General features: G+C 35.0%; 1 protein-coding gene across 4 annotated transcripts in view; it reads right to left on the bottom strand.

Moving 5' to 3' along the window:
- TASP1 (taspase 1) overlaps positions 1-27,413 on the bottom strand; it is a 326,885-nt gene that overhangs the window by 135,278 nt on the left and 164,194 nt on the right. For all 4 annotated transcript variants that reach the window (XM_069075434.1, XM_069075433.1, XM_069075435.1 and 1 more), the window contains 2 exons: positions 24,423-24,542; positions 11,729-11,807 (listed from right to left, as the gene is read on the bottom strand). In XM_069075434.1, the coding sequence (XP_068931535.1) occupies positions 11,729-11,807; positions 24,423-24,542 (199 nt within the window). The remainder of the gene's footprint in view (positions 1-11,728; positions 11,808-24,422; positions 24,543-27,413) is intronic.

Consider the following 27,413-nt stretch of genomic DNA (forward strand, 5'->3'; position numbering starts at 1 on the left):
AGGCTTCTTTTCTAAAATAGAGAACTGAGTCAAACTTATAAGTCATCCCCCAGTTGATAAATGGCCAAAGGATATGAATAGGCAGTTTTCAGATAAAGAAATCAAAGCTATCTATAGTCATATGAAAAAATGCTCTAAATCACTATTGATGAGAGAAATAGAAATGAAAACAACTCTGAGGTACTACTCCAACATCTATGGAACTGACTAATATGACAGAAAAGAAAAAAGACAAATGCTGGAGGGGTTGTGGAAAAAAATGGGACACTAATGCAGGGTCGGTGGAGTTGTGAACTGATTCAACCATTCTGGAGAGCAATTTGGAATTATGCCCAAAAGGGCTATAAAATTGTGCATACCCTTTGATCCAGAAATACCAATATTAGATCTGTATTCCAAAGAGATCAAAGGAAAAGGACCTATATGCACAAAAATGTTTACAGTATCTCTCTGTGGGGGAAAAGAAATGGAAACTGAGGAGAGGTCCATCAGTTGGGGAATGGCTGAACAACTTGTGGTATCTGGTTGTGATGGAACACTATATGATGAGCAGGATGCTTTCAGAAAAAAATGAGAAGAATTATATGAACTGATGAAAAGTGAACTAAGCAGAGTCAGGAGATCATTGTACACAATACAACAATATTGTACAATGACCAGTTGTGAGTGACTTAGCTATACTCAACAATACAATGATCCAAGAAAATTTTGAAGGACTCATGATGAAAAATGCTACTTCCAGAGAAAGAAATGATGGTATGTGAATGCAGAATGAAGCATACTTTTTAAATTTTTTTTTGCTTTTTCCTTTTTGCAACATGGCTAATATGGAAATGTTTTGCATGATTTCATCGGTATAATTGATATCACATTTCTTGCCTTCTCAGTGGAAGGGGGAGGGGTGGGAGGCACAGAATTCAGAACTCATTAAAAAAAAAAAACACTAAAAATAAATAAATAATGTTTTTTGTTTAGGGGAAAGGCTGGTTAGCTTAGGTGGTTGGAAGACATGCAAATAAATAACAGTTCATGAGTTCTATCAAAGCATGGGTCAATTAACTTTGCTTTATTCCATGGCCACAGACTTTAATTTGAAATGTAGCCAGCTGCCCTTATGTCACTGTTCACAAGGGGATCAAGGTAAAAGTGTGTGAATGGATCACCAGGCATCTATCACCACTGCTAGAAAAAGTACATATCCACTTGGTAATGACTACACAGAGAGAAAAAAAATGTTTTTAACCCTGTGTGTTGACTGTAAAAAAAAAAAACTTCAATAAATGTATATTACAAAATTGTTATTAGTGATATATGCTCCTGAAAACACAGCTCAATTTTAGGATTGCAGAATGAGGCTAATTGGCTTGTCAATATTAAATAATTTTATAGTATGGGCATACAATATAGTTCATGTTGAAAAGAAAACTGTTTTTTGCAAATGAGTACTAGGTAATGACTTCATCTCCATCCAACTTTTACGTAACAACTAAAGGAACACAGTTCAATTAAAAAAGTTATTAAGCAACTTTTAAGGTAATAGGTGAAGTTTAACATTTAAAAAAAAAAGGCAACTAAGATCTTGGCTATTAGTCCCAACACTTCCTGGCAAATGGAGGGAGAAAAATGGAAACAATGTCGATTTTATATTCCTGGGCTCAAAGATGACTGCAGGCTATTCGATGGAAGGTCATATACTGAAGTTAAAGTTTAAATACTTTAACCACATAATGAGAAGATGGAACTCATTGGAAAAGACCTTGGTGTTGAGAAAAATTGAAGGCAAAAGTAAAAAGGGATGGCAGAAGATGAGATGGATTGATAGTAGACAAACTTCAAGAGATAGTGGAGGATAGAAGGATGTAGAATGCTGTTGTTCATGGGGTAACAGAGAGTTTAACACAACTGAAGGACTGAACAACAACAATAACAAAGTTAATGGATTAGGTTTAAGGATACAAGATGAGAAATGACATTTCCTCTGCTCTTTAAAAGCTTATAATCAACTGGGGCAAAGGTTATAGAATGGACAGAAAAATAAAATACATGATTGAATGTGATAGCAGACAAGATGAATTCTAGGCAAAAATGTTCCCAGATAATTTGAGAGGGTAGAAAACACATTTATTGAGGAAGGTTTTCTGGAGGAGGTGACTCCTAAGTCCTTGGACCTATGGACTTTGAATAAAGAAAAACATAATAGCAGGCAAGATGAGGAAGGAGTTCATTACAAGTATACAGAGGGACAGAACACAGCAGAGCAAGATCAGTAGTCAATTTTGGCTGGAACTGAGTGTGTGAACAAGCATAATGTGAAAAAGAACTGGAAAGGTAAACTGGAAAGAGAATGCAAAGTATTTAGAATGTCAAGCTAAGGAATTTGTGTGTTATTCAATATGTAATACAGAGCCACTGAAGATTCCTTAGGGTCATATACTGAAAGTCACTGCCTGTTCATTTAAAGAGATAGAAGTGATTGATAATATGGCTAAAAATATATTCAGATCATCCTTATCTTCTTATACCTGTAATGTTACAGACATAAAAGATCACCATGAAATTTCCCTTGAAGGCTATAATATGTGGTTTAATGATGACTGACTTTGAGAGACTGGGCTCCTTTCAGCAATGCAAGGCTATAAGACAACTCCAAAAGACTCATGAGAGTCTTCTCTCATGAGAGGCTATCTAGATCCAGAGAAAGAATAACAGAGTCTGAATGCAGATTGAAGCAAACTACTTGCTCTCTCTCTCTTTTTGTTTTATTTTGTTCTTGCTTTCTCACTGTTCATTCCACTGGTTACAACTTTACAACTTGACTAATGTTTAATGTGAAGGTATTTTTAGAACCTATATCAGATTGCATGCCGCCATGGGGGAAAAGGAGGAGGAGAAGGAAGGGGAGAAAATATGTAACTCAAAAGCTTGTGGAACTCAATGTTGTAAACTAAAAGTAAATAAATAAATTAATTTAAAAAATTATACTATGTGGTTTAGCTCTAAGCAATGTAGTTTTAAGCACAGATTTATACAGCAATTTACATGACCATATATTAAGCTAAAACTTAGTTTTATTCTCTAATTTTGGAACAAACACAAAGGGAAATTAATGCTGAAAATTTCTTCTGAAAATACACCATGACATGGAACACCAAACCCTGAAAATTTAAAAATAAAATCCCTTTCATTTATATTTCCTATGCTATATGTTAAAATATTCTATGATTTACTAATAGTGGCATGCATTTAATAAGAACAAGCTATTGAAAATGTAACAATAATTATCCTTTTACTTTGATACATATATAATTTTCCTAATTATTTTAGAATATCTTTATTTCATAGAAATTGCAAAATCATCATTAACAGCAATGGAAAAGTGCTTTTGCTTTTTAAGCTGATATTGGACAGCATTCCTTTTGATGATCCCTGCACAGCACATTTTCAAGCTAATAGCATTTAGTTTGTCCACATGTGATTCTATAGGTAATAGCAGAAACTCATGTGAAATCATAGATGGGTCTGTTATCAAGGCAACTCCTCACAAATTCTAGAAATGTAGCTACCAATTTACCTATACAAAAAAAAACAGAGTTCTCATAGCCCACTCAATCCTACATATTGAAGTGGTTATTTCTTGGTGCTTCTTTGGAGCCATCAATAACATTTACAAATTCAATGGTATACTTGTCCCTTGAAAGATCTGTTTCTACTGAAACCAGCAATGAAGGTCAGAATACTGAAATGAGAAATGTAATTCAGCAAAGAAGTGGCAAGAGAGCTCCCCAACTTTCTTTATAGAATTTGTCTTACCTCTGCCATCAGAATGTCTGGCAAAGTAATAATATTTAACTTTAAAAAGCCTTTCAGAAGGACATTCTACTGTGTCTAATAATATATATATACAAAATGTTCAAACAGAAGCTTTAACAGTAGTTGTTTTATAGAAAACTAGGTACCTTACACATCAGAAAATGCCTAAGGCTATATACAGAGAGTGAACATATATAGGTATGAAAGATGCATATTTCTGGCATTCATGAAAAGAAGTATCAAACAGCTTGCCAACATTTGACATACTATGTATACTCAGAAAGAGATGAGTTATGCCATGTACAACTTTCATAGCAACAAATTATCAATTTATAAAACTCAAAGTCAACATGTTGTGCCTTAAAGTCATTTAAGCTGGCAAGACTTAAAAGTACGTACAAATCTAAAGTAATGCATTGGAAATATTTGATTTATGTTAAACAGTGCCACTAAATTTAAACATTCAACCTGCTGGACAAAACAGCATCCCATGCTTTAGCTTTCTGATCAGTTTACATATATCCTTCCAATGTATACTGCTCAAGTAAATTCAATATAAAAAAATCACAAAGACCATTTAGTATCTTAAGAATAAGCTTTTTTTCAAGTAAATTTCTTGAATAAGAACCACAATTTTTTTTTTTAAACTGGCACTGCACTATAAAAGGAAGCCATGTACCAAGTAAACCCTACATCTAACAAGAACCTTCTCCTGAGAGAACCAAGATGGCAAAGCAAGGAAGGCCTTCAGTTAAGTAAGGGCCTCTAAGCAGCGTGTCAGAAAGAAATTGTTTTTCTGCTTCTTTTGATGGGCTATGCTTTCAAGTCAGGAAATTAGAAACAGGTGTGCCAGAGGGCACACACATCCTTGCTCCACACTGAAAAACACGCGTTTTCAATTTTCAAACATGAAAGGGACTCCTGTTGAATGAAAGGAGAAATGAAAATCCAGCTCTGCTTCTGCAAGCCATATGAAGAAAGCTTAAGAAATCTCTGACAAGTTTCTTGACTTACTTCTCTATCCAAGTGACATCAGGTACAGCTTCCCAATAGGGAAGGAAAGGCATTCCTTTGAGTGAGGACAACCAAAAAGAAAATTACACTCAAGATGACAGTGTCAGCATTTTCATCTATAACTTCTTCCTGTGCTTCTGGTTTTACTGTATTTTATTTTACCATGTGTTGTTCAGTTAAAATATTTTCCTTTTCTTCAAAATAAATTAGAAGTTACATGAATTTAAAAATGCACATGATGCCTCATAATTTTGCACAAAATGTTCACCCCATTACATCAGGAGTCTCCAATCGCATGCAAAGGGGTAATGTACTTTTTTCATTTACCTCAAATTTTCAAGAATATTTGGGTGTGGATATGCTGCTATTAATACAGTCATCACCAAAGGCTGAGGAGTTGGTAGTTTTCCATAAGCCTCTGGAGAACAGACAACCCATCAGAAGAGAAGTGACCTCCAAATGCTTCACCTGACTTCAATTTTGACCAGTGTCTTTCCTCATCAATAAAAGGAGAGAGGAAAGGTACACTTTCCACTATAGATTTATCAGTTCAACAATGGCAAAGAGACTGAGATACAGGTTAGTTAGCATTATGGAACATCTTGCTTAACGACACTGAAAAGAGTTCCGTATTGCTCAGGAAACTTTATAACTGACTGAATGTGTTAGTATAAAACTAATTAGGATCATAGACTGTAAGATATCTGAGGGTAGACACCATACCTTAGACTTTTTTTTATCATCCACCATTCAGGACACACAGTAAGTGCAGTAGTTGCTGAATGAACAGATTGATCATGAAAATAATTTAAAGAGTTCTTTTATACAAAAATTATAAATCTGAATTTAATTTCCGTACAAAAAGGGACCCATAAAAATATATTTTCCATCTTTAACAACAAAAGAAAACATCATGTTGAATTGGTATGTTAAGGAAATGATTTCATACATTTCTGAATTTGGATATTCCATGTTTTTATTTTGAAATGCAGTAAATTTCAACTAACTAGGAAGTAGTAAATAATGTATTAATAGTTCATTAGATAGGAAGTGACCTTCAATTATACTGAGTGATACTATCTGGGCAGAAATCATGCCTTACTGTTAACAATTATTTTAGTTCTGTGAAGCTGTCAGTGTACATGCTATATCTGTCAAGGGACATTTTCCAATGACCATATGAACAGTCCAAAAAATGAAGAGCCTTTAAAATGACATGTTTACAAATGTGGCCTTTTGTCTCATATTTGGGAGTAATAATCCTCAGAAAGATTTTTCAAAGCATCATCCAAAAGTTTCTGACCCTGGAAGTTCTACCTCATTTTTTTATTATTTCAATCTAAGTGGGTGCTGCTTAAACAGAAAACTCTATATGTCTTGTTAGTTTAGAAACATTACAGGAATTGTTTCTTTTACATGGAAAAGAAGCTTCTGTAAAGCAAAAGGCAAAACATTTTCTTTGGAATCAGACATGTAAGTGGGAGGAAAAAGCAAAAAGATGGACAGTTTGGTTTCCCTACTGTTCCATTTTCTCACCTAAACCAATGGGAAAATAATTACTTCAGATGTTTGTATAGGACACAGAAGTATCTAATGATCATAAAATGAAATTTAAAAGATTATTATCTGATGTTCCACTTGAATTGTATATTTGAAGCTTGTTTTATTATCATGTTAAAGTAATATCTGATCCTGACTTCTTCAAATGCTAAGCCACAAAGAAGTAGCTTCTTTACCATACAACTAATGACTTCATTGGATTATACATTCTGTCAGTCAATAAGCATTTATTCAGAAGTATTTTAAACACAAAAGGAAAGATCACCACAAGATTTAGAATGCTGATATTTGAGAATGCTTTAAAGCTTATACAGGGCATGAATGGGATAAGGATAGAGCATTTCAAAGCTGAAAGAAACCTTTAAAAGGTACTTAGACCATCAAATTCCAGAAAAAAAAAACAACCTTCTACTACATGTCTGAAAAGTGGTTATCCCACCTTTGCTTGAGAACCTCCAATGAATTCTATGATTTAGTGAATGGGAATGGAAACAGCCCACTCCAGTTTTGGAAAGCTTGAATTATCAGGAAGTTTTCCCCAACATTAAGCATAAATTTGCCTCTTTATAAAATCCACCCATTACTTATAGTTCTGCCTTCTAGGGCTAAACAGAACAAGTCTAATCTCTCTTCCACATGACAGCCCTTCAAATAATTGAAGACAGCAATTATTTCTCCCTAAGTCTTCTCCAGCCTAAAAATTCTAAGTTCTTTCAACCAAACGTGATTTGGCAGGCAACATCTCTACCTGGCCATTCTACAGGCACCTCAACATAACACATCCCAAACGGTACTCATTATCTTAACCCTATACTCATCCTCCAAACTGTTCTGTTCCTTAACATATATAGCAACTATTCGTCCTACTTTCAAAGATCGAAAGTGGAAGGAATCCAACTAACTCCCAAGACAATCCATTCCGCTTTTGTATAGTCCTAATCACTCCATAGAGTTTGGATACCAAGTCTAAATACAGTCTTTATAACTTACATCACTGCACTGAGTTCAAAAATCTAATCTATCTTCCACATCACATCCCTTCAGATACTTGCAGATACCTATCAGATTGATACCTTTATTCTATTCTAAATATTCACATTTGTTTTAAAAGATCTTAACATGCCAAGAACCTGAAACCTTCACCATTTTAGTTGATGGATGTTCTTTAGCTTATCCATGTCCTTGCTGAAATATGACATCCAGAACTAAAATCAATGATCTAGATATGGTTTGATTAATAATAATAATAACTAGCATTTACATAGCACCTATTATATGCCAGACACTCTAAGTGTTTAATGAATATGATCTCATTTGATTCTCACAATAACTCTGCAAAGATAGATGCTGTTAGTATCCCCATTTTACAATTGAGGAAATTGAAGTAGGTAACAGTTAAGTGACTTCCACTTGTCTGAGATCATATTTGAACTCAGGTTTCTAATTCCAAGCCCAGCAATCTATCCAAATAGCTGCTATCTAAACAGGGTTGCATGCAAAAGGACTATTACCTCCTCATTCTCAACATAGCTAACGAAGTATAAGCTTTCTCACTTACCATATCTTACTGTGGACTTAGAGTAAGACTTCAAGTACACTGAGACAACCAGAATGTTTTCAAAAGAAAATAAACAAAAGGATGTTCCTCCCTCCTTCACCCTACCTGTAAGTTGATTTTTTTCCAGTACAAGTCTAAGATTTTTTTTTAATCTATTACATTTGCCAGTGGTTTTTCTAATTAGTAATGACTATTATTTGAGCCATTCAATATAAGGCCACAAAAGTCACATTCCTGAAACTAGCAGTATATCCTGGTACATAAAAGGGTCTGGAATTACAGTTTTCTGGTTTAAGATTAGCAATGGGAGAGAATATGAAAGGAGAGCCAAGTATTAAATTGTAACCCTAGGCAGTCACAATTCTCTTTTTGATACTACCAGTAGGTATCATGGTAGTCATAAAAAAAAAAATTTCAGCACTCCTGTACTTCTAGTCTGCAAAAAGACAAATAAGTAAAATATTAATAAACATCCTATGTATTTTATTCAAAGTGACAGCCAATATTATAGCTAAGAATAAAATCCATAAATCCCAACTTCCAGTCATTTGATTTAATTAATTAAGATTACACTAAGTAAGTACCTATTACATATTTGGCTAAGAAGCTACATGATAGAGGAGAAAAACAGCTGGACCTTAAATCAAAAAACAATTTCAATACTGACTGGCACCTGATCAAATCTTGGTGCATGTCAGTTTTCTCTTCCATAAAATAGGGATAATAATTTCCATTAGCTGCATAACATAGTGGCAAAAGAAATGGACTTGGAAAGAAGAATAAGAATTCAAATCCTGCCTCAGGTATCAGCTATGACCCTGGGCTAGTCACTAAACCTATCTGTGCCTCAATTTCCTCAGATAGAAAATAAGGAGTTTGGATTCAAGGACCTTTAAGATCTCTTCCAGTTCTAAACCTGCAATCCTATGGCTTAGGGAACTTGAGTTCAAATCTGACCTCAGACACCTACCAGCTACATGACTCTGAGTAAATCATGTAACTGTTATCTGCCTCAATTTCATCAATTATAAACTTTCAATATTTTTTGTGAGGAAAGCATTGTATAAACCTTAATACACTATGCAATGGTGAATCATCATCATCATCATCATCATCATCATCATCATCATCAAGCCTTCAAATAAAAGTTGTTTGATATAGTAGATAGAAGTCAGGCTTTGGAGTAAGAAAGACTTTGGGTTCACATCTTGCCTCTGAGTCATACTGGACATGAAAACATGGGTCAGTCATTTAACATTGCAAGACCACTAGGCAATTCTCTAAGACTATAGTTAAAAATGAGTTGCCAATCCACACTGATGAGGGGATTACTACAATGTTAGTTTCCCACACAAATGAAATACAGGTCTGCATACCTTCCCCCACCTACCAAATTGCAAAAAAATCATTAAAACAAAATAAATTTCACGTAACAAATAAACTAAGAACATTTCTAAGACTATACAAAGAGATGTATGTATATGCATACAAAATTTCATCACATTATATATACATATACAATTTTATGTGTTATGATATTTATAAATATACAATAACAGTGTATTTTTAATATACACACACAATTTTAAGGAGCATGTGTCTCCTTGATTAAGGAAACTTGCTCTACCAATGTAGATCACAAACTGCTCTGCAATTTAGATTTCCTGGTGCCTTAAAAGATTATGTGAACTTCACCAAGGTCACACAGCCAGTAAGGTTCTTGTATTAGAGACTGGACTATTTTTCAGGTTTCATTCAGTTTTTCTTGACTAAGAGTCAAGGTCTCTAAAAACGATGTTACAATGTCTAATAATTTATTAGAGTAAAACTTAGTTCATGATTATATATAATTTACATAATTCTATTTTATATAGATATAATTTTATTATATATAGTTTATATAACTATGTATTTTCTATAAAAGCATTCTACCGTATATTAGAAATGATCAATATTGATTCCATATTATTTTCTTATTGATCCTATTTACAATTAATTGCTTTTGTCCTACAATTGCTAAAGTTCTCTGAACTTATTTCAGAATTCAACCCATCTGTAATGGGTTAAGTTTAAAAATCCAGCTTCCCTTCAAATCACTGATCTATTTTTGCCTCAAGTAATTTAACTGACCTTGGGAGATACGTGTGAATTCAAGAGTCAGACTTAGTATCTTTATACTACCAAGCTACCTTTCAAGGATGTCTCATGTGCACTGGTTCATTATTTCCAAACTTTGCAGCTGTATTCAAATGAGCACTTCTTAGTCTCATAAGGAAAGAAAGGGGAAGGCAGGTTTATCACTAGCCCCCATTACCAAACTTTCAACCAATCATGTTGTTCACTGCAAGTCAGCTCTGTAACCAGGCATGTTGCCCTCAATTCCATGATATTACTTACCACATTGTTCTTTGGTCTGTACTCCCCAAAACCTATATAAGGGAAACTTTCTGTCTACTTTGGCATAAGTGGAGGCAAACCACTGACCTATTTATTTATAGGCAGCATGCCCCTGATAATACATCTTATCTGGTCCAGAGAATCACATCAGTTTGCTCTGTTGTTAAATTTTAATCACAACATATTTTTTCATGTGGTCCTCCTAAAAGTCTCATTAAAATTGCAAAGAAACACTAGCCTTCAGTGATTTGGACAAGGAAACTAAAAAATATGGGCAATTAATGATTTGAGTAAAGTCACACAATGGTAGAATTAGAAATAAAATTTAGAGGTCTCCTATCCCCTACTTAGTCTAATACACCCTCAACCACACCACACTCCACACCTAAAATGGCCTCAAGAAAATATCTTCAGGGGTGGCTAGGTGGTGCAGTGAGTAAAGCACCGGCCCTGGAGTTGGGAGGACCTGAGTTCGGTTCCAGCCTCAGACACTTAACACAAAAAAACTAGCCATGTAACCTTGGGCAAGTTACTTAACCCCAATTGCCCTCCAAAAGGCCAAAAAAAAAAAAAGAAAAGAAAAAGAAAATATCTTCAGAAGAATCAATTAAATTCTTAAAAGAAATTTTCACTTGAAGACTGCTCAGTTGGTCGAATTTTCAGTAAAACTAATCAATTTAACTAAGCTTATCAATTACTCTTTAATCCTGAATGAAGTTTTCTGGAATGTCATAATCTGAGGAGAGCAATAATAGTTAAGATTTCTTTATTATTAACACAGACAAAAGTATTTATATTTTTTACTTTATTATTTTATACTTTATCTTTTTTGCTTGCTGTTTAAACTTTTTATTTGATTATTTTTACATGCCATTTTCTGGGGCTTTTTAAAATTTCTGTTCAAGCATTTCTCATAATCTATGAAAAATGGAATTTCAGTAATAGTTGTCTTTATCATTCAAGGAATTAGATATTCTGGACTAAAACAGTGAACTCAATTTCTTCAGGAAGTCTGCTACTCACTTTTGTAACAGATTGTCACTTTTAAAATAATTTTCTATCTAACATATGACACCATCAATTGAATTAAGTTACTCAAAAAGGAGCTGTCACTAAGATTCTGTTCCACTTTCCATTAAACACATTTGAAACAAAATTAAGGTTGCTAAGGGGGGGTGAGGTAATTTTGGAAGTTTTAACCTGTGTGAAACTCAATGACTTTTAAAAGGCCACAAATATCAGTAATCTCTGGCAAGGCTACCTGTAATATGCATGACTCAATATGTCTCTCTGCATTACCCAATACTTAATACAAAAATGAATCTCTTTCAGTCATTTAAATAGACAAAGTTGAATAACAAGGAAAATGGTCATGAAAACAGCAAATACCTGAGGTACTCACAGCTGTGGAGTAAGGATTTTGAACTCCAGTATTTTCAGCCCAACAACCACATCCATAAAGAGCAGCCTGGAGTGGGGGGAGAGGGAGGGGAAGGAAAAAGATACATTTGAATTTCTAAAGTTATGATTAACTATGAGTCTACAAAAGTTTAATGGGGGGAAGTAGGGACATCTTCATCTGAAAAGAACTTGGTTACATTATTCAGAGTACTTTTTTCTGTAACTAACAATAACTGAGATAATAACATGCATTGTAAAATACCTGGAAAGTCCCATTCTAAGAACTAATTTAAGAAATGCACATTCTTGAATAGTCTGGATCTCTAATCTATAAATTATTCAAAGAATAACACAAATAAGGTTCATATCACCTGTCAGTATTAGGCTCCCTTAAATGAAGAATTATTTTTTTTCTTAAGATAAACTAAATTAGGAACTTATCCTCTTTATCACCAGAGCTATCCCTTTATGGACCTTTTCCAGGTTTCTCATATGTTTACAAAATTAGAGCTGTCAGAATTATATACAATTTTTGACTAAAATCAATTCTGTAAGAATTTACTGAATAACTAACTAATGCCCTATCAACTGCCTCTGGAAGTGTTGCAGTCCCTTTCTCCTCAGCAGTCATAACTACTAAAGACCTGGAAAAGAAAGTTCACTAAAATCCCTGTTGCTGCCAAAAGATTCAGTTGCAGAAACTGATATAGTTTTTCCATGGAAATAACAGATACATTATTATCTGCTTTGCCCTATACCAATAAGGACCCCCTGGACCTTTCCATCTAAGGTGCAGCTGAGATCCCCATGTGGTTTGTCCTCTCCTTTGACCATTGAAATGTGAACTCCTTGAGAAAAGGGATTGTCTTACTTTTCTATTTGCAGCCCCAGGGCTTAGTACTTAATCTTTAGTACTTAATAACTGCTTTATCAAGCATTTATTAATCTATTAGATTTTGAGCTGTAAGGAACTTAAAGATCACCTTCTCCAGTGCCTCCATTTTACACATGCAGAAAGAAGCATTACCAGAGTAATATAGTATGAAAAGTGTAACATAGTAACATAACTAGGATTCAATTTCAGATCATCTGGCTCCAAGTCCACTTAGACTACACCAAGATACCTTTCCATTGCTATGGAAAAAATATTCATGAGCATCAAACAATGAAGAATATGTAGGATATCATGGTTTTGTTGAGAACATGATAATAATTGCTGTCTTTGCAGTACTATTACTAAAGTAATTTATGAGGAAAGTGAAGCTAAAGTTGCTTTTTAGTCAATAGGCTGATCTTTACAGAGAATAATCCACAATGATTTCTAGATCCTTTTCCTAAGTCATAACTGATGACTATAAATATAGTTTGGATTATGGTTCAATAAATGTTTTATCATTAACACAATGAAGTTTCTCTGTTCCCTTCCTGTCACTGACACAGATTAATAAGATACACAAAATTTTCATTAATGAAAGACTGGCAATTCAGATCATTTATAAGAATACTAAATGTTGTTGCTTCCATTCCCTGAAGAAACTTATTAAAAAAAATGTCTACTTATTCATATCTTTTACATTTTGTCTCTGAGTATATCCCTATCCATTTCTATTGATCCTACAGGAACTCAATCATAAGCAGCTGCAATCATAACTGTATGAAACTAGGTGGGCTGAGCTAATAGCACAACAGAGTCAAGAAGAAGACAGAGGTTTCCCCTTTATCTCTATATATCAAGTGAAGGAATAACCATAACTGGATAGCTTCCTCATTGCTGTTTGTGTCAAGAAGGTTAAAGAAATTATTAACACAAATAAAAATAATATCAAAGTAAGGAATTAGAGCAAAATCAATGGCACAGCACTGAGAGAATAGAAGAAAAAATGAGGTAAGACAAATTAAATATTAAATATTTTTGAGTTGAAATTATCTGATTAATGACTTTTCAATGAGGCACATGTAAATCTTAATGTATTTAGAAAAATAAAGTATTTGAACTATTAATGGTTTTTTTAAACAACTAGTCTTGTGTGAATCTTCAATCTCAAATAAAATTTGAACAACCTCCTTTTATGTCACTTCAACATATAAATAAGAACTTCATCCTTACATTTACTGTTGAATTTTCATTTAACTCTACTTCTCCTTTACTTACAATCCAATGGTAATTTTCCATATTTTTAAGACAATTTGTCACATATTAGGTCACAAATTTCACTTAACTATCACATTTTCACTATTTTTCTCTGGACTCTCCTAATTTTCCAATTCTCTCATTTGTAAATCCTCCAAATTTAACACCTCCTCCCCCCAATATACATGCAACATATTGCATTCAATCAGTTCAATATTAATTTTTTCAATGGAATTCCAAGCATCATGGCAGAATATTATCCAGATTATTTATTCGTACAAAAATACCTCAGGATCATTTATTCCCTAAAGGTTAAATAAAAAGAACCTTAAAAACAAAAAATAATGAAAATGGATTAAATGACCTGGTTTCTATGTAATTTTCACTATCTTTCTCTGCCACAGTATCTAAACCCTGATCTAGATACATGAAATGTTTTTTATGTTCTCTTGACTTGAAATTTAACAAACACATAATGCTATTACATGGGAAAAAACCAATAGTATCTCATTAAAGCATAACTATAAATGAAGTTGAAAGCATGAGTCTTACCAAATTTCCAAATAAGAGTCAGAAATTATCATTTTGTTTTTATGAGCCAGGAAAAGCAGTCACTTCTCTATAACTATAAACTGAAGGCCAATCTAAAAGGGAGCTTAAGTCATCCCAAACATAATCTCCATGTATGAGATCACATTGTGTTCAAAAGGTTAATAAGCAACAGTTAATAACCAACTGTTTTAGAATCAATGACATAGCAAATTGAGGATACCAAAATATGCCTCATGCTTAAAGGACTGTGAAAAAGAGAAGTAAAGAAGTCTAAAACAACTTTGGAACTACAGGTAAAATATATATTATTATGGACTTCCAAAAAAAAAAACCACCCCACCCCAAATTATTTTATTAAGTCAATTCCTGACTCTTGGAAATGAAAAAGAACTGGTTCAAAATCCTTTCAAGTAAAAGAAGACATCTATCCCATAATCAAAGGATCTTAGTGTAGGAAGGGACCTCTGAGACCATCTAGACCAATCCTTAACTGAAGAAGAATCTAGTCTCTGCAACATAACTAATAAAGGGCATCAAGACTTTTTTTAAAGTGAGGTGAAAGTTACCATGTTCTAGCAGGTACCCCATCTTACTTTTAGATAGCTCTAATCATTAGGAAGGTAGTATTTAGGAAGGAACCCAAGTAAGTGGACCTAGGTACAATGCTTATGAAGTTTTTAAAAACTTCAGTGGGGTCAAAAGATATAAGTGAACAGCCTGTAAAAACTTCTTTCAATACTGAATTAAATCTAAGCACATGTAATGGTAATGGGAATTGGAATATCTTCCTTGTCCCTTAGTAAGCCTAAGGGATTTTGAAGACCTTCTCTGATTTGAAAATAAACTCTGCCCCCTAATAGGCTGAATGTAATTACATGGAGCCTGTGGTGGGAAGAGTTTGCTGAAAGGTGAAGCAGAGCCCAGACTGGGAGTCAGAGCTAGGCTAGACGGTTGGGAGGAAAGCTCTTCCAAGGGAGACAGACAAGCATGTGAGTAAAAGTCAGTGTTTGTCACCTGCTGTGACAGCTAAGCTAGTGTTGGTTTGTGGGAATGCTAAAAGACGGTGTGATTCTCTGCTATGTTGAGGTACATTAACTTCTATGTTGCTATGATGCAATCAGTTTCCTGGTGTTGGGATTTGGTTTTCTGGTGTCCAAATAAATGTTTGGCTTCTTTCTTATATATGGAGAGTCTGTTATATTTTGTGATTGTACACCACGCAGGTATATTTATAGTGATGGTGGACACTATGAATACTGCATTAACGCTACCATCCACTCCCAAAGGACCAAGGTTCTTAATGGGGTTTTACCTTAAAAAAAAAAAAACAAAACTCAAGAGGCTTACTTAGTCTGGGAAATGTTGATATAAGAACTTTAAGAGTGTTAGTATCATTTCAGAGTGTACTTCTTTGTACATTCAGAAGCTCTAGATTCAAAAGGCCCTAGAATGGTCACATAGATTGAAGAAGACTTCAGTCTGAACTAGAAGTGAGACTGCCCTGAACTTTTCCCCTCAAGGAACAAAATGAAGAAGACACAGGGTGATAAAATGTTCAATATGTTTTGTGGCCTAAAGTAACACAAAACAAGTTACAGAATATTTGGTCTTCTTGCCTTATAGTGTTCATGATCAGAATAAGCAAAATAAGCATCATGAAGAATATAGTTTATTCAGTAACCTCTGTAACGAAAGATGAAGACACAGAGAAAATATACAAACAATTTAACAAATTCCTTAAAGTCAAATCAAAATATAGCTTGATACCCAATGACTGGAATTCAAAATAAAAATTCCTTATCTGTCTCTGTTCCTGATTCTTTCTTCATCAGAAGCTAGTAGTCTTTTCAACCTAGGTCACATTCCTGAGACCCCTTCTTTTCATTGGAAAACTCTTTCAGGAATCTTAATTTTAAGGAAAGTATCCAGGCCAGCCAGGCTTACTCTTATATTGTTCAATGGGTTATAGATTCTTACTCTCCCTGTTTCTTTCACGTATCTACCATTCCCTTGTTTAAGTACATTCTTTCTCATCTTCCCACTTCTACTTTTCTGCTTCCTTTCTTGGTATTATCTTCCCCCTCATTAGAATGTAAGCTCCCTAAGGACAAAGACTGGGGGGCGGGGGAGCCAAGATGGCTGAGTAAAAGCAGGAACTGATCTGAGCTCCTGTTCCAACCACCTCCAATACCTATAAAATATGACTCTGAACAAATTTCAGAGCTACGTAACCCACAAAGTCAAAGAGAGAAACAAATCTCCCACTGAAGGCACTCTGGCAGGTTGACAGGAAAGGCCTATCACCACATTGGGAGCTGAGCACAGTCCCGCATGAGCTTTGCGGGCCTAGACCGGGGGCAGCCCCAACCAGTGGCACAAATCGGCCAGAGCAAAACTCAGGATAGTGAATCATCACAGCTATGTCGGTTTCCAGACTTCTCAACACATAAACACCAAAAAGAAAGTAAAAGTTCAGTGGGGAACCCTGTTAATTTAGAGTAAGACTAGAGCATAGTCCAGCCCCTGTCCCCAGGGGTGAGAGGTGGCAGTAGCTGGGTGGCTGCCACTGTTGCCGCAGAACTGCCTCTGGAGCTTTGGGCCTTCAGATCGTAGGGGGACCAAGCAACCATTCAGAGGGTAATCACTCTTGCTTTGACCTCCTTGGATCTGGGTCATGATCTTGGGTGGTCCTGGGGTGAGGAACGCCAGTGCACTAGAGCTTGTGGTGGGACACAGCTCTCTCCACTCTGGAAGCAGAGCTCTACCTGAGATAAAGAGCTCAAAAGTCTACTAATTGGCTGGCAAGATGAGCAAACAGAAGAAGCGCAATGAGACTACAGAATCCTTTTCTGGGGACAAAGAGGATGAAAACATAGAACTAGAAGAAGACAACAAAGTCAAAACTCCTGCATCAAAAGCTTCCAAGTACAAAGATTAAATCTTGACTTGTGTTTTTATTCCTAGCACTTAGCATGGTAACTGCCACATAGTAAGCCCATAATAAATGCTTACTGATTTGACAAGGGAAGATGATGAAAAATACATGAGAACATATGTTTCAGGATTAAGAAATGTATTAGGCCAGAGGCTCATATACTACTAAGAAATATCACACTAGTAAATCATAAAGATTTTCTTCAAGAAGAAAGCTGAGAGTTTCAATGATTTCTCAGGTACCAATAAAATTTTATGACTAGAAAGTCTGTACAAAATAACAGTTTCTACCACATACAACTTAGTAAATCAGTAAAGATACAGGCCTTCTCAAGCACTTTGCTTTGCACATCTCACAAAAATCAATTATAAAATAGTATCATTATTTTTATATCTTTCTGTGAATTTTTAACCAACTTTCCTTTAGTATTTTCCCCTTAATATTGTTGCATATATTTCATTATAGATGTGAATTTTCATTTCATATGAAAGTCCTTCCCAAGTTTTACTACTTTCACAACACTTTCAAAATTAGTTCCTTACAAAGTTGAACTCCGAGTAATGGGGGAAAAAATAAAGGTCCCAGAGGTCTATTTGGAACTTAATAGGGTTAAAAATGTGTTATAGTTTATCTTTCTAAATTTTATGTCTTTTATATGTTGTTTTAATTTGTTATTCTTCTGAGGGCTGAGATATTGTAGAAAGGAAGGAATGAAGACAAATCTTTGATATTAGGATAAAAGAAATACATCTTGGTGCATTTCTTCCCTTTCTATCCAATTCACCAGTCAGTCAGTCAATAAGTATTTGCTGAGTACCTACTATATGGCAGGCAATGTGCTAGAGATACAAAGAAAGACAAAAGATAGCCCCTGACTATCACACAATCTAGTGTGATACTAGATTAGATACTAGATAAGGGGTCACACAATCTAGTGGAGGAAACAGCAAGTAAACAACTTCATACAAACAAGCTGTATACCAAATAGGAAATAACTAAGATGGAAAGCATTAGATTTAAGAGGGATTGGGAAAGGATTACTATAGAAGGAAAATCAATTGCACAATCTCAGAATAAGAAGAAGCCTCAGAGGGTCTTTAGTGGGGTCCAAAACTGAATAAGAAACCACAGTACAACATACAAAATAAGTCCATATCTGGTTTTCAATTAAAGGCACATACTCTGAGATGGTTGATAAAAAAGTCCCATTTATACAAAAATTTTCATAGAAGTCTTCTTTGTAGTAGCAGACAACTAGATACAATATGGGTACCAAATAATTGGATAATCAATGAAAATTTTGCACTAGTGGTACATTAATAATTTGGAACATACTGTATTGAAAGGAATGATTAATGTAAGAAATTCAGAGAAACATGGAAAGATCTGAATGAAATGATAAAGAGGGACATAAAAGGACAACAAAAACAACAAATACAGTAATTTCAATAGTATAAATTTAAAAAAAAAATACTACAAGGCAACTGAACTCCGATTAAATGTAATGAATAATCTTAGTTCCAAAGAAAAGAAAGGGGTATATACATCCCTCCTCTCAGTAGAGAAGTAGGTGGCTATGGGTGTTTGTTTCAAGTGTAAGTTACATGTTGGAGGAAATATCTAACGGAATAATTATTTCAATAAAAAAAAAACTGACTTTCAGTGAGGAGGAACAGACTCTTACTTTGAATATTCTTCAGATCAGGAAGATAAGATAGCTGGACTACCTCCTGAGACACCCATCTTACTTTGAGAGATCTCTAACTTTTAGTAAGATTTTCCTTCTATCAAAGAAACGTTGACTTCTTCCAAAAATAATATGTAATGGGGCAGCTAAGTGGCGCAGTAAATAAAGGATTGGCCCTGCAGTCAGGAGGACCTGAGTTCAAATATGAACTCAGACACCTGACACAAGTACTAGCTGTATGACCTTGGGCAAGTCACTTAACCCCAACTGCCTTGCCTTCCATCCTCAAAAAAACAACAACACTTTTTAAAGTATAAGTCTATTTCCTTCTTCACGAAATAATTCTTCAAATACCTGATAATAACTATCATATCACCCTCCTGTTGGTGTTCAGTCACTCAGTCGTGTCTGATTCTTCATGGCCCCATGGACCATATTGTCCATGGGATTTTCTTGACAAAGATACTGGAGTGGTTTGTCATTTCCTTCTCCATGGCATTAAGGCAAACAGAAATTAAATTAATTGCCCAGGGTCACACAACTAGTAAAGCATCTGAGGCTGCATATGAACTCAAGTCTTCCTGAACTCCAAGCACAGTGATCTATTCACTGAGCCATCTAGCAACTGTCACCCTGTATATACCCCAAAATTTCTCTTTTCTAAGTTAAATGTCCCTAAAACTTTCAACAAATTCTCATGCTGACTGATCTCCAGTCCCTTCACCATTGTAGATGGCCTCCTGTAGATGCTTTCTAGTTCATAAATATCTTCTTCTTTTTTGGGGGCGGGGAGGGAGGGGAGAAGAAGGGCAATTGTGGTTAAGTGACTTGCCCAAAGTCACATGGCTAATTTTTGTGTTAAGTGTGTGAAGCCAGATCCCAACCTGGGTCCTCCTGACTCCAGGACCAGTGCTCTATTCACTGCGCCACCTAGCTGCCCCACCATCAATATCTTTTTTAAAGTGTTGCTGCTAGTTCTTTTCTGGTAGCAAAGAATTAGAGTGTCCATCAATTGGAAATGGCTGAACAAGTTGCGACATATGAATATGATGGAATACTATTATACTATATGAAACCATAAACAGGATGCTCTCGGAAAAACTTACAAAGACTTACTTTAGCAAAAATAGTGAAATGAATAGAATCAGTAGAATACTGTATGCAATAACAGGCCATGATAAACTGTGAAAGACTTAGCTATTCTCAGGAATAATACAGTGATCCAAGACAACTCTGAAAGACTTTGGACAAAAAATGCTATCCATCTTCAAAGAAAGAATTCATGGAAATGAATACAAATGCATGCATACTTTTTTGTTTTTTGCTTTTTAGAGGGGTGTAGGCAGGGCAATTGGGGTTAAGTGACTTGCCCAAGGTCACACAGCTAGTGTTAAGTGTCTGAGACCGACCTTGAACTCATGTCCTCTTGACTCCAAGGTGGGTGCTCTATTCACTGTACTACCTATGGCCCCCATAATTAAAAAAAAAAACTTAATTTTTCTTGGGGTTTGTTTGTTTCTATGTTTTCTTTCACAACATGACTGACATGGAAATGTTTTTTCATGACTACACATGCATTACATATATCAAATTGTTTAACTTCTCAATGAGGGGGACAGGGAGGGAGGGTAAGAATTTGGAAATCAAAATTTTAAAAACATTTTTAAAAACTGTTTTTATATGTAATTAGGGAAAAATAAAAATTTTTTTCAAGTGTGCTGCTAGATTCAGGTATTTACAGTATCTTTATCATTTTACCAATCTTATCTGAGGTCTATGGTAAGTCCTTGGTATATATTGTAGAGAAATAGGTGAAAGAAATACTATCAGTAGGGGATGGAGTCAAGATGGCAGAGTAGAAACAGGAATTCCACATGGCTCCTGTTCCCACCTCCTCCAACACATGTAAAAAATGACTCTAAACAAACTTTAGAAGTACAGAACCCACAAAATGACAGAGAGAAACTAATCTCCTGATGAAGAGAGCCTGGCAGGCCAACAGGAAGGGTCCATCACAGCATGCTGGGAGCAGAGCACAGCCATGCCTGAGCTGGAGGTTTTAGCCTCAGGGCACCCCGAGCAGCCATGGCTAGAGGGACATTGGGAGAGTGGATCACCAGCAGCTGTGGCTGTTTCAAGAATTATCAACCCATAAATGCCAAAGATAAAGAATTATCAACCCATAAATGCCAAAGACAAAATGAAAGGTCAGTGGACTTTGGGAACAAGGAGTCTGGGAGTGCAGTCCGGCCTTTGCCCCCAGAGGAGAAGCAGTTGAGGTGCAGCAATGCTGCCGCATAGCTGCTTCAGAGTTCCTGACATGTAGATTGTAGGAGGACCAAGTGACCAGTCTGAAGGGTAATCATTCTTGCTTTAACTTGCTTGGATATGGATCCCTGTCCTGGGTGAAGGTCCTACGGTTCATGACCAGTGTGCCCGGCAGCTGAAAAAACCCCAGCAATTTGGGACAAAGCTCTCCTCTCTCAAAGCAGAGTTCTATTGTGGCAAAAAGCCCAAGAGTCAAGTGGTTGAGTGGCAACATGAGGAAGGGGGGAAGTGGGGCAAGTATAGTGATCCAACTTTGGATTCTTTTTTGGGGGACAAAAAGGATCAAGGCATGGAGCAGGAAGAAGACAGCATAGTCAGAATTCCTGCACCAAAAGCTTCCAAGAAAAATATGAACTGATTACAGGTCATAGAAGAGCTTAAGAAAGATTTTGAAAACCAAATAAGAGAAGTGGAGGAAAAATTGGGAAGAGAAATGAGAACGATGCAAGAAAATTATGAAAAGAGAGGCAACAACCTCTGTGTGAAGAAAATAACACATTAAAAAATAGACTAATTCAAATGGCAAAAGAGGCTCAAAAAGCCAATGAGGAGAAGAATGCCTTAAAGAGTCAAATTTGCCAGATGGAAAAAGAATCTCAAAAGCACACTGAAGAGAATAATTCCTTCAGAATTAGACTGGAACAAATGGAAGCTAGTGACTTTATGAGAAATCAAGATACTATTAAATAGATCTAAACAAATGCAAAAATAGAAGGCAATGTGAAATATCTCATGGGAAAAACCACTGACCTGGAAAATAGATCCAGGAGAGATAATTTTAAAATTATTGGACTACCTGAAAGCCATGATCAAAAAAAAAAAAACCCTAGAAATCATACTTCAAGAAATTCTCAAGGAAAATTGCCCTGATGTTTTAGAACCAGAGAGCAAAATAGAGGTTGAAAGAATACACTGATCACCTCCTGAAAAAGATGACAAAAAGAAAACTCCTAGGAATATTACATCCAGGTTCCAGAATTCCCAGATCAAGGAGAAAATATTACAAGCAGCCAGGAAGAAATAATTTGAATATTGTGGAAAAACAATCAAGATAACAGAGGATCTGGCAGCTTCTACACTTGAAGGATCAAAGGGCTTGGAATATAATATTCTGGAGGTCAAAGGAGTTGGGATTAAAACCACGAATCACCTACACAGCAAAAGTGAGTATCATGTTTCAGGGGAAAATATGGTCATTCAATAGAATAGAGGACTTTCATGCATTCATGATGAAAAACCAGAGTTGAATAGAAAATTTGACATTCAGATACAAGAAGTAAGAGAAGCATGAGAAGGTAAACAGGGAAAAAAAAATCATAAGGAACTTATCAAAGCTGAACTATTTACATTCCTACATGGAAAATGATAACTGTAACTTGTGAAATTTTTCTCAGTATGACAATAGTTGAAGGGAATATAAATGTGTGTGTATACACACACACACACACATATACCTACATATATATGTCTATATAGGAGGGTATATATGCATATGAATACATAAGTGTGTGTATATGTGTGTACAGGTATACATAGACAGAGGACATAGGACCAATTGAATAGGAAAGAGTGATATTTAAAAGGTGAAATCGAGAGGTGAGAGAGGAATATAATGAAAGGAGATGAGGAGAGACAGAATTGGGAAAATTATCTCATATAGAAGAGTCAAGGGAAAACTGTTACAATGGAGGGGAAGAACAGAAAGGCAAAAGGGAATGAGTCAACCTTACTCTCATTGAATTTGGCTTAGGGAGGGAATGACATACACACTAAATAGGGTATTCACCCTACAGGAGAGAAAGGGGGAAAGGAATGAGAGGGGGGATGATGGAGGAGAGGGCAGGTGGGGGAGGAGGGAAATTGGAAGCATACACTTTTGAAAGGGGACAGGGTCAAAGTAGAGAATAGAACAAGTGGGGGGTGGGATAGGATGGAGGGAAATATAGTCAGTCTTTCACAATATATCCACTATGGAAAGGTTTTGCACAGCTACACATGTACAACCTATATTGAATTGCTTATATTCCCAGTAAGGATGGATGAGGAGGGAAGAAGGGAAAGAATCTGGAATTCAAAGTTTTAAAATCAAATGTTTAAAAACATATATATACATACATACATACATACATATAGATAGATAGATTTATATATAATTTTTTTTTACATGCAACTGGGAATTAAGATATACAGGCACTGGGGCATAGAGATCCATCTTGCCCTACTGGCAAGTCAGAGGGGGAATGAGGAAGGATATAGGAGAGAGCAGATTGGGGAGGGGGTATTCAGTAGGATCACTGTTTTGGGGTGGTAGGTAGGGGACATATGGGGAGAAAATTTGTTACTCAAAATCTTGTGGAAATGAATGATGTAAACTAAAAGTAAATATAAAATGTAATTTTAAAAAAGAAATACTATCAATAAAAGATAACTTTTAAAAATATGAGAATTATTGCAACAATATTAACAATATATTTATACAGGCGTTAAGGTTTACAAAGTATTTTCATGGGGAAGATGCTGCTTCTGATGCCAAGTCCTAAGCCAAGGTCTCTTAACTAGAGGTCCATAAACTTTATAAAAATATACATACTTGGATAATTGTATTTCAATATCATATAATCCAATGTGGTTTTTTTTTTTATACATTTCATATGCTGAGAAGACTATAGATTTCGCCAAACCTCTAAAGAGGAATATGATAAAAAAAAAGGTTAAGACAATTTCTTCTCATTTTTTCCCATTGTGCCATGCTATATCTCTAATCCCATAAAAGCACTGGCTATTAACACAATTCCAATGAATATGATACCTGTTTACTAAACGACTATTTCAAGGCATTGTGCTAGGAAGATATTCTGGGAAGTACAAAGAAAAATAATGTACAGTCTCTTCCATCATGGAACTTAATTTAGTATATATGCACTGGATAAATGCTAAAGAAGTTTAAAAAAATTTTATGTATGGATCTATTAATATATATTTTTAAATAAACAGGTAAATTTGAGTTCCTCATTTGTAATACTTGTTTGTAATTTATATAACTGATTACCTGACCAACTCTCCCAGGATGTTTCAAAGCTAGACCTCCACTGGAGACAGCAGCAGCAACATTCCCTTCTTGATCAACAACTACTGCACCAACTGTATCCAAAGTTCCTGAGTCATTTTCCTGCATAATACACAAATATCAAAGTAATAAAAACATTAAACATGATATTAGTTCATAAGACTATACAAATATTTCTTAAAATATTCACTAACAAAATTAAAACTAACCCATAAAAAGCACATTTAGCAACTTCTTAAAGTTAATATGTTTTAATGAGGACATTTAAATATAATTTAACTGAAACCTGATTACTATCCAATAAATTACACTTAAATGTTTCATTTTTCTCAGTTGAAAAGAATATTAGCTTTAGCATTAGAAAACAATAAAAAAACAGTTCACAGAGATTATAATACAATAGCACAGAAAAGTGCAAGGAACAGTGACTTTGGAATCAGAGGACATAGGTTCGTATTCTGTCTTTCCAATTTTACTACCTGTATAGTCTTGATCAAATTACTTTATGTCCCCAGGTCTCAGTTTTCTCATCTGTAAAATGTAATGTTGGATTAGACTAGATAACTTCTAAGGTATTTTCCAGTTCTATAGTTCTGATCCAATTATTGTAATCCTTTTATCTATGTTTTTGGTGTGGCTAATTAAAATTAAGGATAATTAATATATTGAAACAAACTGCAATAATAATGCAGCAAACTGAAAAGAAAATCTGAATTTTAATTTAACTGATTTTTCCCACTTAACTGAGGTGAAATTGTATGACTTAAGGAACATCTTAAATAATACCCTATAATACTAAAATTCTGTTTTAGGTATGCAAATTTTATGTCTCATTTACATACTAATAGAAATCAAACATGCTATTAATCTTTACACCAGGAGAATGATTTTGGTAAAGAGATCCAGTTATAGAATCTTCCCACCACTTTTTAGCAGATAGTTGGAACTGTTCATTTATCACTGATTAAACAACCTTCAAATCTTCAGTCAGGCAATGAGGCCATCAACAAATATGAATACACTTTGAAAAACCCTACAAAAATAAAAGTTTTAAGTACCTTTAATGACTTTAGATAAGTAATAACAAGCCCAGAGAGGAAAATAAAAATCCTTCCCCAAAACTTCAGAGGGAGAAAGGAGAAAATTTTAAAAGATATGTATTTCTAAAATAAAAGTTTGACTAAATATAAAGTGTTACTTTACTTCTTAAAAATAAAGGTGCAAAGGGAGAATAGCTAAAGGAAAAAAGTTTCAAGATTCAATGATAAAAAATAAATCTGGTGTGGTTTCTCCCTCCCACCCCTACTCCCACTCCCACCCCAACCCCCAAAACGGTTAATATTAGCTGAGTAAAAGACTGAGGACAGCTAGTTGGTATGCTCATAGATAAATATGTCAGTGGTCCTGGGACAAACACAAGAAGAAAATGATTAACAAATCAAAGGAAATGGAACAAAGAATTACCAAACCAGAAGATTACCCAAGTCTGAGGGTAATCTTAAGACCTGCTAGTACCTCCTTTACATCACCAAAAGACAACTGCTCCTTCTAAATTTTCTTCCATAAGCTATAGCTATTAAGTACTCAGAATGAACACAGAGTAGATCAAATCATCCATTTAGTAATTTTTATACTATTTCTGTGCCCAAGTTAAAAATGGTTGTTTTTATGCAGTCATATAAATCCAAGCCTAAAATATGATGAGAAACATAATTTTCCAGCCCTAGTCTAAAGTTCCAGACTAATAGAATAATTTGGGTGAAGAAAGCCAGTTATATAATGTTCATTTCCTTTTCTAGCAGATACTAGCTTATTTAATACTCATAACTTTTTTTTTAACTTTCATTAAGAAAGATACTCAGGTTGAAACCTAAGAAAGTTCTACCAGCAAAGTCAATATCATGTCCCAGAAACCATTTGTGTAGATGAGTAACCTTTCTAGAACTAGGTTTTTGAAATATGCCTTCTTTGGTATTCTAGGAATTAACATCTGAATCCCTATCCCAGTGTTTCCATTTTATGGGGTTAGCAATGATGTTCAAGGGGTTCACACCAAAATTCTTTAAAAACACCTTAAACAATAAATAATTGCAAAATACTAAGAGTATTACATTAAATTACATTGAGGATTTCATACTCTTTTTTATTGTCATCCATGAAAGAATTCAAAGAAAAAAACTGTTGGGAACCATCAACTGTCATTTCGTTGTTCAGGCAAATGTAAGTTTATTCTTTGGCTTTTTCATAGGTGCAAACCTTTTTGAATACAGAATTCCCTACTCATCCTTACTGTCTGAGCTTCATTTTGCATTATCTTTATGGTAGAGAACAGTATGCTGTGCCATGATATATACACTTAAGCCATTTCATCATCATGGAATGACTTTTCTAACAAGTCATAAACCACAATAAAAATTTTAACTCTTAAAAAAGATCACAGGAGGGGTAACTAGGTGGCGCAGTGAATAGAGCACCAGTCATGGAGTCAGGAGAACCTGAGTTCAAATCGGTCTCAGACACAACACAAAAACTAGCCATGTGTCCTTGGGCAAGTCACTTAACCCCAATTGCCCTACACTCCCCCCTACAAAAAGCAAAAGAAAGGAAAGGAAAAGGAAAGGAAAAGAAAAGAAAAGATTATAGGAAAAACAAGAATCACCTACCCAGCAAAACTGAGTATAATACTTCGGGGGGAAAAATTGACATTCAATTAAATAAAAGACTTTCAAACATTCTTGTGAAAAGATCAGAGCTCAATAGAAAATTTGACTCCAGGTAGGCTAGGTGGCACAGTGAATAGAGCACCCACCCTGGAGTCAGGAAGACATGGGTTCAAATCTGACCTGAGACACAACACATACTAGCCTTGTGACCTTAGGCAAGTCACTTAACCCCAATTTCCCTGCCCTTCCCAATCAAGAAAGAGGAGAAGAGAAGAGAAGAGAAGAGAAGAGAAGAGAAGAGAAGAGAAGA

Source organism: Petaurus breviceps, unplaced genomic scaffold (genome assembly GCF_028583685.1).
Source record: "Petaurus breviceps papuanus isolate PSGF00001 unplaced genomic scaffold, PetGlider_PUasm1.0 90919, whole genome shotgun sequence".
Taxonomy (NCBI): Eukaryota; Metazoa; Chordata; class Mammalia; order Diprotodontia; family Petauridae; genus Petaurus; species Petaurus breviceps.